The 12,814-nt window shown below is 45.1% G+C and overlaps 1 protein-coding gene across 1 annotated transcript; it reads left to right on the top strand.

Moving 5' to 3' along the window:
- Positions 1–10,678: 10,678 nt before the first annotated feature.
- On the top strand, positions 10,679–12,390 carry LOC109752606 (uncharacterized). Its single transcript, XM_020311504.4, has one exon. It carries the CDS (start codon positions 10,810–10,812, stop codon positions 11,476–11,478), a length of 669 nt encoding a protein of 222 aa, XP_020167093.2. The 5' UTR covers positions 10,679–10,809; the 3' UTR covers positions 11,479–12,390.
- Positions 12,391–12,814: the final 424 nt, after the last annotated feature.

Here is a 12,814-nt window from a genome sequence, read left to right as displayed (position 1 = left end):
AGAAGGAAAGGGGGGCGGCCCCCCAAACCATAAACCAATTCAGTTTTGGCATAGGGGGGCGCGCCCCACCACTTGCCCTCTGCCTCCTATCTCCACTAGGGCCCATTAAGGCCCATTGACTCCCCGGGGGGGTCCGGTAACCTCCCGGTACTCCGAAAAATATCCAATACACTTCGGAACCCTTCCGGTGTCCGAATTTAACCTTCCAATATATCGTCTTTATGTCTCGACCATTTCGAGACTCCTCGTCATGTCCGTGATCTCATCCGGGACTCCAAACAACCTTCGGTCATCAAATCACATAAACTCATAATACAAATCGTCATCGAACATTAAGCGTGCGGACCCTACGGGTTCGAGAACTATGTAGACATGACCGAGACACATCTCCGGTCAATAACCAATAGCGGAACCTGGATGCTCATATTGGTTCCTACATATTCTACGAAGATATTTATCGGTCAAACCGCATAACAACACACATTGTTCCCTTTGTCATCGGTATGTTACTTGCCCGAGATTCGATCGTCGGTATCATCATACCTAGTTCAATCTCGTTACCGGCATGTCTCTTTACTCGTTTCGTAATGCATCATCCCGCAACTAACTCATTAGTCACATTGCTTGCAAGGCTTATAGTGATGTGCATTACCGAGAGGGCCCAGAGATACCTCTCCGAAACACGAAGTGACAAATCCTAATCTCGATCTATGCCAACCCAACAAACACCTTCGGAGACACCTGTAGAGCATCTTTATAATCACCCAGTTACGTTGTGACGTTTGATAGCACACAAGGTGTTCCTCTGGTATTCGGGAGTTGCATAATCTCATAGCCAGAGGAACATGTATAAGTCATGAAGAAAGCAGTAGCAATAAAACTAAACGATCATTTATGCCAAGCTAACGGATTGGTCTTGTCCATCACATCATTCTCTAATAATGTGATGTCGTTCATCAAATGACAACACATGCCTATGGCTAGGAAACTTAAACATCTTTGATCGACGAGCTAGTCAAGTAGAGGCACACTAGTGACACTCTGTTTGTCTATGTATTTGCACATGTACTAAGTTTCCGATTAATACAATTCTAGCATGAATAATAAACATTTATCATGATATAAGAAAAATATAAATAACAACTTTATTATTGCCTCTAGGGCATATTTCCTTCAGTCTCCCACTTGCACTAGGGTCAATAATCTAGATTACGCAGTAATGATTCTAACACCCATGGAGTCTTGGTGCTGATCTGTTTTGCTCGTGAGAGAGGCTTAGTCAACGGGTCTACAACATTCAGATCTGTATGTATCTTGCAAATCTCTATGTCTCCCTCCTTGACTTGATCGCGGATGGAATTGAAGCGTCTCTTGATGTGCTTGGTTCTCTTGTGAAATCTGGATTCCTTTGCCAAGGCAATTGCACCAGTATTGTCACAAAAGATTTTCATTGGACCTGATGCACTAGGTATGACACCTAGATCGGATATGAACTCCTTCATCCAGACTCCTTCATTTGCTGCTTCTGAAGCAGCTATGTATTCCGCTTCACACGTAGATCCCTCCATGACGCTTTGCTTAGAACTGCACCAATTTACAGCTCCACCATTCAATATAAATACGTATCCGGTTTGTGACTTAGAGTCATCCGGATCAGTGTCAAAGCTTGCATCGACGTAACCATTTACGACGAGTTCTTTGTCACCTCCATAAACGAGAAACATATCCTTACTCCTTTTTAGGTATTTCAGGATGTTCTTGACCGCTGTCCAGTGATCCACTCCTGGATTACTTTGGTACCTCCCTGCTAAACTAATAGCAAGGCACACATTAGGTCTGGTACACAGCATTGCATACATGATAGAACCTATGGCTGAAGCATAGGGAATGACTTTCATTTTCTCTCTATCTTGTGCAGTGGTCGGGCATTGAGTCTGACTCAACTTCACACCTTGTAACACAGGCAAGAACCCTTTCTTTGCTTGATCCATTTTGAACTTCTTCAAAACTTTATCAAGGTATGTGCTTTGTGAAAGTCCAATTAAGCGTCTTGATCTATCTCTATAGATCTTGATGCGCAATATATAAGCAGCTTCACCAAGGTCTTCCATTGAAAAACTCTTATTCAAGTATCCTTTTATGCTATCCAGAAATTCTATATCACTTCCAATCAACAACATGTCATCCACATATAATATTAGAAATGCTAGAGAGCTCCCACTCACTTTCTTGTAAATACAGGCTTCTCCGAAAGTCTGTATAAAACCGTATGCTTTGATCACACTATCAAAACGTTTATTCCAACTGCGAGATGCTTGCACCAGTCCATAAATGGATCGCTGGAGCTTGCACACTCTGTTAGCATCCTTTGGATTGATAAAACCTTTGGGTTGCATCATATACAACTCTTCTTCCAGAAATCCATTCAGGAATGCAGTCTTTACATCCATTTGCCAAATTTCATAATCATAAAATGCAGCAATTGCTAACATGATTCGGACGGACTTAAGCATCGCTACGGGTGAGAAGGTCTCATCGTAGTCAACTCCTTGAACTTGTCGAAAACCTTTCGCAATAAGTCGAGCTTTGTAGACAGTAACATTACCGTGAGCGTCAGTCTTCTTCTTGAAGATCCATTTATTCTCGATGGCTTGCCGATCGGGCAAGTCAACCAAAGTCCACACTTTGTTCTCATACATGGATCCCATCTCAGATTTCATGGCCTCAAGCCATTTCGCGGAATCTGGGCTCATCATCACCTCCTCATAGTTCGTAGGTTCGTCATGGTCAAGTAACATGACCTCCAGAACTGGATTACCGTACCATTCTGGTGCGGATCTTACTCTGGTTGACCTACAAGGTTCAGTAGTAACTTGATCTGAAGTTACATGATCATCATCATTAGCTTCCTCACTAATTGGTGTAGAAGTCACATGAACTGATTTCTGTGATGAACTACTTTCCAATAAGGGAGCCGGTACAGTTACCTCATCAAGTTCTACTTTCCTCCCACTCACTTCTTTCGAGAGAAACTCCTTCTCTAGAAAGGATCCATTCTTAGCAACGAATGTCTTGCCTTCGGATCTGTGATAGAAGGTGTACCCAACAGTCTCCTTTGGGTATCCTATGAAGACACATTTCTCAGATCTGGGTTCCAGCTTATCAGGTTGAAGCTTTTTCACATAAGCATCGCAGCCCCAAATTTTAAGAAACGACAACTTGGTTTTTTTGCCAAACCACAGTTCATATGGTGTCGTCTTAACGGATATAGATGGTGCCCTATTTAACGTGAATGCAGCTGTCTTTAAAGCATAACCCCAAAATGATAGCGGTAAATCAGTAAGAGACATTATAGATTGCACCATATCTAATAAAGTACGATTACGACGTTCGAACACACCATTACGCTGTCGTGTTCCGGGTGGCGTGAGTTGTGAAACTATTCCGCTTTGTTTCAAATGAAGACCAACCTCGTAACTCAAATATTCTCCTCCACGATCAGATCGCGAAAACTTTATTTTCTTGTTACGGTGATTTTCCACTTCACTCTGAAATTCTTTGAACTTTTCAAATGTTTCAGACTTATGTTTCATCAAGTAGATATACCCATATCTGCTCAAATCATCTGTGAAGGTCAGAAAATAACGATACCCACCGTGAGCCTCAATATTCATCGGACCACATACATCAATATGTATGATTTCCAACAAATCTGTTGCTCGCTCCATTGTTCCAGAGAACGGAGTTTTAGTCATCTTGCCCATGAGGCATGGTTCGCAAGTACCAAGTGATTCATAATCAAGTGATTCCAAAAGTCCATCGGTATGGAGTTTCTTCATGCGCTTTACACCAATATGACCCAAACGGCAGTGCCACAAATAAGTTGCACTATCATTATCAACTCTGCATCTTTTGGTTTCAATATTATGAATATGCATGTCACTACTATCGAGATTCAACAAAAATAGACCACTCTTCAAGGGTGCATGACCATAAAAGATATTACTCATATAAATAAAACAACCATTATTCTCGGATTTAAATGAATAACTGTTTCGCATCAAACAAGATCCAGATATAATGTTCATGCTTAACGCTGGCACCAAATAAAAATTATTCAGGTCTAAAACTAATCCCGAAGGTAGATATAGAGGTAGCGTGCCGACGGCGATCACATCGACTTTGGAACCATTTCCCACGCGCATCGTCACCTCGTCCTTAGTCAATCTTCGCTTAATCCGTAGTCCCTGTTTCGAGTTGCAAATATTAGCAACAGAACCAGTATCAGATACCCAGGCACTACTGTGAGCATTAGTAAGGTACACATCAATAACATGTAGATCACATATACCTTTGTTCACCTTGCCATCCTTCTTATCCGCCAAATACTTGGGGCAGTTCCGCTTCCAGTGACCAGTCCCTTTACAGTAGAAGCACTCAGTCTCAGGCTTAGGTCCAGACTTGGGCTTCTTCACTTGAGCAGCAACTTGCTTGCCGTTCTTCTTGAAGTTCCCCTTCTTCCCTTTACCCTTTTTCTTGAAACTGGTGGTCTTGTTGACCATCAACGCTTGATGCTCCTTCTGGATTTCTACCTCCGCAGCCTTTAGCATTGCGAAGAGCTCGGGAATCGTCTTATCCATCCCTTGCATGTTATAGTTCATCACGAAGCTTTTGTAGCTTGGTGGCAGTGATTGAAGAACTCTGTCAATGACACTATCAACCGGAAGATTAACTCCCAGCTGAGTCAAGTGATTATGATACCCAGACATTTTGAGTATATGCTCACTGACAGAACTATTCTCCTCCATTTTGCAGCTATAGAACTTATTGGAGACTTCATATCTCTCAATCCGGGCATTTGCTTGAAATATTCACTTCAACTCCTGGAACATCTCATATGCTCCATGACGTTCAAAACGTCGTTGAAGTCCCGGTTCTAAGCTGTAAAGCATGGCACACTGAACTATCGAGTAGTCATAAACTTTGCTCTGCCAGGCGTTCACAACGTCCGGCGTTGCTCCTGCAGCGGGTCTTGCACCCAGCGGTGCTTTCAGGACGTAATTCTTCTGTGTAGCAATGAGGATAATCCTCAAGTTACGGACCCAGTCCGTGTAGTTGCTATCATCATCTTTCAACTTAGCTTTCTCTAGGAACGCATTAAAATTCAAAGGAACAGTAGCACGGGCCATTGATCTACAACAACATAGACATGCAAGATACTATCAGGTACTAAGTTCATGATAAATTAAAGTTCAATTAATCATATTACTTAAGAACTCCCACTTAGATAGATATCCCTCTAATCATGTAAGTGATCACGTGATCCAAATCAACTAAACCATGTCCGATCATCACGTGAGATGGAGTAGTTTTCAATGGTGAACATCACTATGTTGATCATATCTACTATATGATTCACGCTCGACCTTTCGGTCTCAGTGTTCCGAGGCCATATTGCATATGCTAGGCTCGTCAAGTTTAACCCGAGTATTCTGCGTGTGCAAAACTGGCTTGCACCCGTTGTATGTGAACGTAGAGCTTATCATACCCGATCATCATGTGGTGTCTCGGCACGACGAACTTTCGCAACGGTGCATACTCAGGGAGAACACTTTTACCTTGAAATTTAGTGAGAGCTCATCTTATAATGCTACCGCCGATCTAAGCAAAATAAGATGCATAAAGGATAAACATCACATGCAATCAATATAAGTGATATGATATGGCCATCATCATCTTGTGCCTTTGATCTCCATCTCCAAAGCACCGTCATGATCACCATCGTCACCGGCGCGACACCTTGATCTCCATTGTAGCATCGTTGTCGTCTCGCCAACTATTGCTTCTATGACTATCGCTACAAGGACCGGGCGCAGTCATACTTGATTCAACTAAAGTTGGAGAAACAGACACCCACTAGCCACCTGTGTGCGAAGCACGCGGTAGAACGAGTCTCATGAACGCGGTCATGTAATGTCGGTCTGGGCCGCTTCATCCAACAATACCGCGGAATCAAAGTATGACATGCTGGTAAGCAGTATGACTATTATCGCCCACAACTCTTTGTGTTCTACTCGTGCATATAACATCTACGCATAAACCTGGCTCGGATGCCACTGTTGGGGAACACAGTAATTTCAAAAAAAATCCTACGCACACGCAAGATCCATCTAGGTGATGCATAGCAACTGAAGGAAATATGCCCTAGAGGCAATAATAAAGTATTATTTATTTCCTTATATCATGATAAATGTTTATTATTCATGCTAGAATTGTATTAACCGGAAACATAATACATGTGTGAATATATAGACAAACAGAGTGTCACTAGTATGCCTCTACTTGACTAGCTCGTTAATCAAAGATGGTTATGTTTCCTAGCCATAGACATAAGTTGTCATTTGATTAACGAGATCACCTCATTAGGAGAATGACGTGATTGACTTGACCCATTCCGTTAGCTTAGCACTCGATCGTTTAGTATGTTGCTATTGCTTTCTTCATGACTTATACATGTTCCTATGACTATGAGATTATGCAACTCCCGTTTACCGGAGGAACACTTTGTGTGCTACCAAACGTCACAACGTAAATGGGTGATTATAAAGGTGCTCTACAGGTGTCTCCAAAGGTACTTGTTGGGTTGGCATATTTTGAGATTAGGATTTGTCACTCCAATTGTCGGAGAGGTATCTCCGGGCCCACTCAGTAATGCACATCACTATAAGCCTTGCAAGCATTGTGACTAATAAGTTAGTTGCGGGATGATGTGTTACGGAACGAGTAAAGAGACTTTCCGGTAACGAGATTGAACTAGGTATCGAGATACCGACGATCAAATCTCGGGCAAGTAACATACCGGTGACAAAGGGAACAACGTATGTTATTATGCGGTCTGACCGATAAAGATCTTCGTAGAATATGTGGGAGCCAATATGGGCATCCAGGTCCCGCTATTGGTTATTGACCGGAGATGTGTCTCGGTCATGTCTACATAGTTCTCGAACCCGTAGGGTCCGCACGCTTAACGTTACGATGACAGTTTTATTGAGTTTTGATGTACCGAAGGAGTTCGGCGTCCCGGATGAGATCGGGGATATGACGAGGAGTCTCTAAATGGTCGAGACGTAAAAATCGATATATTGGACGACTATATTCGGACTTCGGAAAGGTTCCGAGTGATTCGGGTATTTTTCGGAGTACTGGAGAGTTACGGGAATTCGTATTGGGCCTTAATGGGCCATACGGGAAAGGAGAGAAAGGCCTCAAAAGGTGGTCGCACCCCTCCCCATGGGCTAGTCCGAATTGGACTAGGGAGGGGGGGCGCCCCCTTCCTTCTTTCTCCTTCCCCCTTCCCTTCTCCTACTCCCACAAGGAAAGGAGGAGTCCTGCTCCCGGTGGGAGGAGGACTCCCCCCCTTTGGCACGCCTCTCCCCTTGGCCGGCTGCCTCCCCCTTGCTCCTTTATATACGGGGGCAGGGGGCACCCCATAGACACAACAATTGATCCTTGAGATCTCTTAGCCGTGTGCGGTGCCCCCTCCACCATATTACACCTCGATAATACCGTTGCGGAGCTTAGGCGAATCCCTGCGTCGGTGGAACATCATCATCGTCACCACGTCGTCGTGCTGACGAAACTCTCCCTCAACACTCGGCTAGATCGGAGTTCGAGGGACATCATCGAGCTGAACGTGTGTAGAACTCGGAGGTGCCGTACGTTCGGTACTTGATCGGTCGGATCGTGAAGACGTATGACTACATCAACCGCGTTGTGATAACTCTTCCGCTATCGGTCTACGAGGGTACGTGGAAAACACTCTCCCCTCTCGTTGCTATGCATCACCATGATCTTGCGTGTGCGTAGGAATTTTTTTGAAATTACTACGTTCCCCAACAGCAACGAGAGGGCAGAGTGTTGTCCACGTACCCTCGTAGACGAAAGCGGAAGCGTTATGACAACGCGGTTAATGTAATCGTACGTCTTCACAATCCGACCGATCCTAGTACCGAAAGTACAGCACCTCCACGATCTGCACACGTTCAGCTCGGTGACGTCCCACGAACTTTAGATCCAGCTAAGTGTCGAGGGAGAGCTTCATCAGCGCGATGGCGTGATGACGGTGATGATGAAGTTACCGACGCAGGGCTTCGCCTAAGCACTTCAACGATATGGCCGAGGTGGAAATCTGTGGAGGGGGGCACCGCACACGGCTAAACAATCAACTTGTGTGTCTTTGGGGTGCCCCCCTCCCACGTATATAAAGGAGGGAGGGAGGAGGAGGCCGACCAAGGGGTGGCGCGCCCAAGGGGGGGAGTCCTACTCCAAGTAGGTTTGGCTCCCCCCTTTCCTATTCCTATTAGAAGGAGGAAGGAGGAGGAGAGAAGAAGGAAAGGGGGGCCGGCCCCCAAACCCTCAACCAATTCGGTTTGGGCCTAGGGGGCGTGCCCCACCACTTGCCCACTGCCTCCTATCTCCACTAGGGCCCATTAAGGCCCATTGACTCCCCGAGGGGTTCCGGTAACCTCCCGGTACTCCGAAAAATATCTGATACACTTCGGAACCCTTCCGGTGTCCGAATATAACCTTAAAATATATCAATCTTTATGTCTCGACCATTTCGAGACTCCTCGACATGTCCGTGATCTCATCCGGGACTCCGAACAACCTTCGGTCATCAAATCACATAAACTCATAATACAAATCATCATCGAACGTTAAGCGTGCGGACCCTACGGGTTCGAGAACTATGTAGACATGACCGAGACACATCTCCGGTCAATAACCAATAGCGGAACCTGGATGCTCATATTGGTTCCTACATATTCTACAAAGATCTTTATCGATCAAAACGCATAACAACATACGTTGTTCCCTTTGTCATCGGTATGTTACTTGCCCGAGATTCGATCGTCGGTATCATCATACCTAGTTCAATCTCGTTACCGGCAAGTCTCTTTACTCGTTCCGTAATGCATCATCCCGCAACTAACTCATTAGTCACATTGCTTGCAAGGCTTATAGTGATGTGCATTACCGAGAGGGCCCAGAGATACCTCTCCGAAATACGGAGTGACAAATCCTAATCTCGATCTATGCCAACCCAACAAACACCTTCGGAGACACCTGTAGAGCATCTTTATAATCACCCAGTTACGTTGTGACGTTTGATAGCACACAAGGTGTTCCTCCGGTATTTGGGAGTTGCATAATCTCATAGTCAGAGGAACATGTATAAGTCATGAAGAAAGCAGTAGCAATAAAACTAAACGATCATTTATGCCAAGCTAACGGATGGGTCTTGTCCATCACATCATTCTCTAATAATGTGATCCCGTTCATCAAATGACAACACATGTCTATGGCTAGGAAACTTAACCATCTTTGATCAACGAGCTAGTCAAGTAGAGGCATACTAGTGACACTTTGTTTGTCTATGTATTCACACATGTACTAAGTTTCCGATTAATATAATTCTAGCATGAATAATAAACATTTATCATGATATAAGGAAATATAAATAACAACTTTATTATTGCCTCTAGGGCATATTTTCTTCACACATGTGCGATGATGACTTCGTTTTTCGAGGATTTGGTGACGGTAGGCTATTGTCGCGGCTCAACTACCTGCTTGTACGTGCATTGTCTTCATTTGCATGGCATGTCAAGACCATGATACACATGTGGTGACTGGGATCGCGGAAAGTGGTGGTAGTAACAACACATGATGACTTTGATTTGGTGGTGCTTCTCGAGTACCCGATCTCGAGCTCTGGGTGAAAACCCTAAGTCTGAACTAGTTGTATACCTGACAATGGTGATGATTTTGCATTGTGACCTTATTGACGACATTGCTCTGGGTTGATCTTCAAGTTGAAAACCTAGGATATGACCTTCTATGGTTGGATCCGGCAACAGCAGACCTTGAACATCATTCCCTTCCTCAAGGCGTTGCTGTTGGAGAACATTTTTCATTGTCCTTGTGATGTCAAGAGATGGTTGGTGTGGATATGTTTGTGTTATAGTTCGTCGATCGCTATTATGATCGCTTTGAATTTTTTTTCCTCCACCTTGGCATAGATTTGGTCTTGTATGACTTTGCTCTTTGTCCACGTGTTTCTTTGTGTGTGGTTGTGCATTGGTGTTGACTTTATGCATCCTAATTATGTAGAGGCCGGATATGCGCTCATTGTGTTTGTATTCTCTTGATGTTCTTTTGAGTCAATAAAATCCATCATTTATCAAAAAACAAAAACAAAGTTAAGGTGACTGCAACCGACTTTGCATTTAAAATAAACAAGAAATGGCGGCAGCTACAACAATAGGATAGAGAGGAGCGAAGGGAAAGAGTAAAAGAGTACAAGGAAAGGAATGAGACTCTGCATCTGAGCTCTGGACGCCTCAACTAAAACAGAGTTCTTCAACTCCATTTTCATCTAACCAAGGAAATATACTAAGGTTGGACGATCCAAGATTCAAACCCATCGTAACTAATATCCATGACGATCAATGGAAATGCTTCTAGCTACACTTGATTGTCAAACCGTTGAGTGCTGAGCACAACACGCAGTAGATTTCAGGTTTCCATGTACATCTTGGCACATACGTACGCATGTACAGCTCGACCGCAAGCTCCAAGGTCGTCGCTGCATTGTCAACTCAAGCTAGTTCATCGTTCGGCGCATGGAATCTTATGGGAGTTGCAGTCAACTTGATCAATCCGCTAGACAACTGCAACTACTGCTGAGCCAGTAACCAGCTAAAACTAGAGCGCCCCTTGCTTGGGCTCGCGGCACTATAAGTACCCATGCAAACTTCCACGTACCATATTCATCTCAGCATCCACTTTACAAGTTTACAACACACACCAACAATGGCTGGTACCAAACTTGTAGCACTTGGTTTCGTTGCCCTGCTAGTAGTTGGACTATCCAATGCTGCACGGGTAGCTAGATTGTCTAGCGCAGAGGGGCAAGGTCAGGGAGGGGGAGTGGGAGGTGGAACCGGAACCGGTGCCGGGGCAGGGTCTGGGGGTGGCGATGGGTCGGCTGGCAGTAGCGTTAGTACGTCTGGGTCGTCGGATCATGCCCGGGCTAGTTCCGGTGGTGGCGGTAGTGGTGGCGGTGGTGGCGGTAGTGGTGGCAGTGGGTATGGCTCTGGGTCAGGGTCAGGATCTAGCTCAAGTACTAGCCGTGGTGCCGGAAGAGCATGGATTGGCGGTGGGCGCACTGACGCCGGAGGTGCCGGCGGTGGTGGGGGCGCCGGAAGAGGAGACGGTGACCAAGGTTCTAGTGGCCATGGCGATGGCTCTGGCTTTGGGAGCGGCTCCAGCAAGGTGGACAGTGAAGGCTATTATGGGGCAACTGGCTATGCTAACGGTGGCGGCAATGGTGATGGTGGAGGTCATGGCGAAGGTGGTGGATACGGTAATGGTGGAGGGAATGGGTCAGGTTATGGCAACGGTGAATTCCCTTAAATTACTTCACAGATCAGCAAACTAAACATGGAGCCCGTAGCAGTCTGGTGATTTGTCTTTTTTTTTGTTGTCTGGTGATTTGTCTTAGTATGGGACGTAATGTACGTCTCGTTTTCCACAAATCAGCATCATTTATCTTTGTGTATTGTGCAATAAGGAATAATGCTCTATCCTTGCTGAACGTGGTTACATTTAGAAGTTACGCATGCAACTTATGAGAAGATAGAACTATGTGTTGTACTTCATCCCTAAAATATAAGATGTGTTTTGACCTGTTAAGACTAGACTTGTTAATATGTACCAAAAATAATAAGTCCATTTCAAATTATAAGACCATTTTTTATACTATCATAGTGCCAAAAATAATCTTACATTTTAGGACGGAGGGAGTATTTTATAGGATACATCATGGATGCATTAGATTCGTATTAAAGAAATAAATTTTTTTTTTTGAATGTTGGCATAAGATTTGCCAAATTCATTGATCAGGAAGGGGAGCCAAGTACAAAAGGACCCAAGGGGCAAGCACCAGAAACAAGGCAACTAGGTGCAAAACAAGAAAAGAAAGGCAAAGGGACTCAGCCCGGATCAAAAGGAATGCCGGCTCCGGCCATATTCCAAAGTCTAATTTCTTCAGCGATCTTGCGTCCAAGTGCCACCTTGGTCATAGCCTCATTCTGGAACAAACGCCTGTTCCGTTCGCGCCAAACTTCCCAGGAAATCAGGTGGATCAGCGATAGCGTGCCCTTCTTCTTACTTGCCGGAGCGCGAACCATGCAGGAACCCATCCAGTCCTTGAAGTTGGCGCAGCTAGTCCAAGTCGCCGGTGCAAGCAAAGGCAGGCTCGTGAGCGAGGCCGTGGAGGCCCAAATGTCCACGGCCCAAGGGCATTCCACCAGCAGATGAAGCGGTGTCTCAAGGTTGCGCTCGCAAAGGGGGCAGAAATAATTATTCTCCCAACCGCGCCGTAACAGAGCATCGGCAGTTAGAATCTTCCCAAGGACTGCGGTCCAGATAAAGAATCTGCACTTCCCAGGTGCCCAAGCTGACCAAATTAGGTTGAAACCGTCCATGGGAACAGAGCCCTCGAATTGTAGTAGGTACGCCGAGCGAGCAGAATAGACCCCATCCGTGGACATGCGCCATGAAATCTCATCACGATGGCCATGAGAAAGCTCGACCGTATCTAGCAGTGCGGCCAGGTTCACAAGTTCTGAGGTCATGTGATCAGTTAAACCCCTTGTCAGGTCCGAAAGCCAAGCCTCTCCAGTGAGAGCCTCCTTCACCGTCCTATTCTTGCGAGACGATATCTTGTACAGGCTGGGGGCGATGACTT

The sequence above is a fragment of the Aegilops tauschii genome, chromosome 7, assembly GCF_002575655.3.
Source record: "Aegilops tauschii subsp. strangulata cultivar AL8/78 chromosome 7, Aet v6.0, whole genome shotgun sequence".
NCBI classification, from domain to species: domain Eukaryota; kingdom Viridiplantae; phylum Streptophyta; class Magnoliopsida; order Poales; family Poaceae; genus Aegilops; species Aegilops tauschii.
The sequence above is the reverse complement of the archived record's forward strand: the minus strand, read 5'-3'. Positions and strand labels throughout refer to the sequence as shown.

Bases quoted from the DNA above. Each gene is read 5' to 3' on its own strand.
- LOC109752606 (XM_020311504.4), top strand. From the start codon at position 10,810: ATGCAAACTTCCACGTACCATATTCATCTCAGCATCCACTTTACAAGT.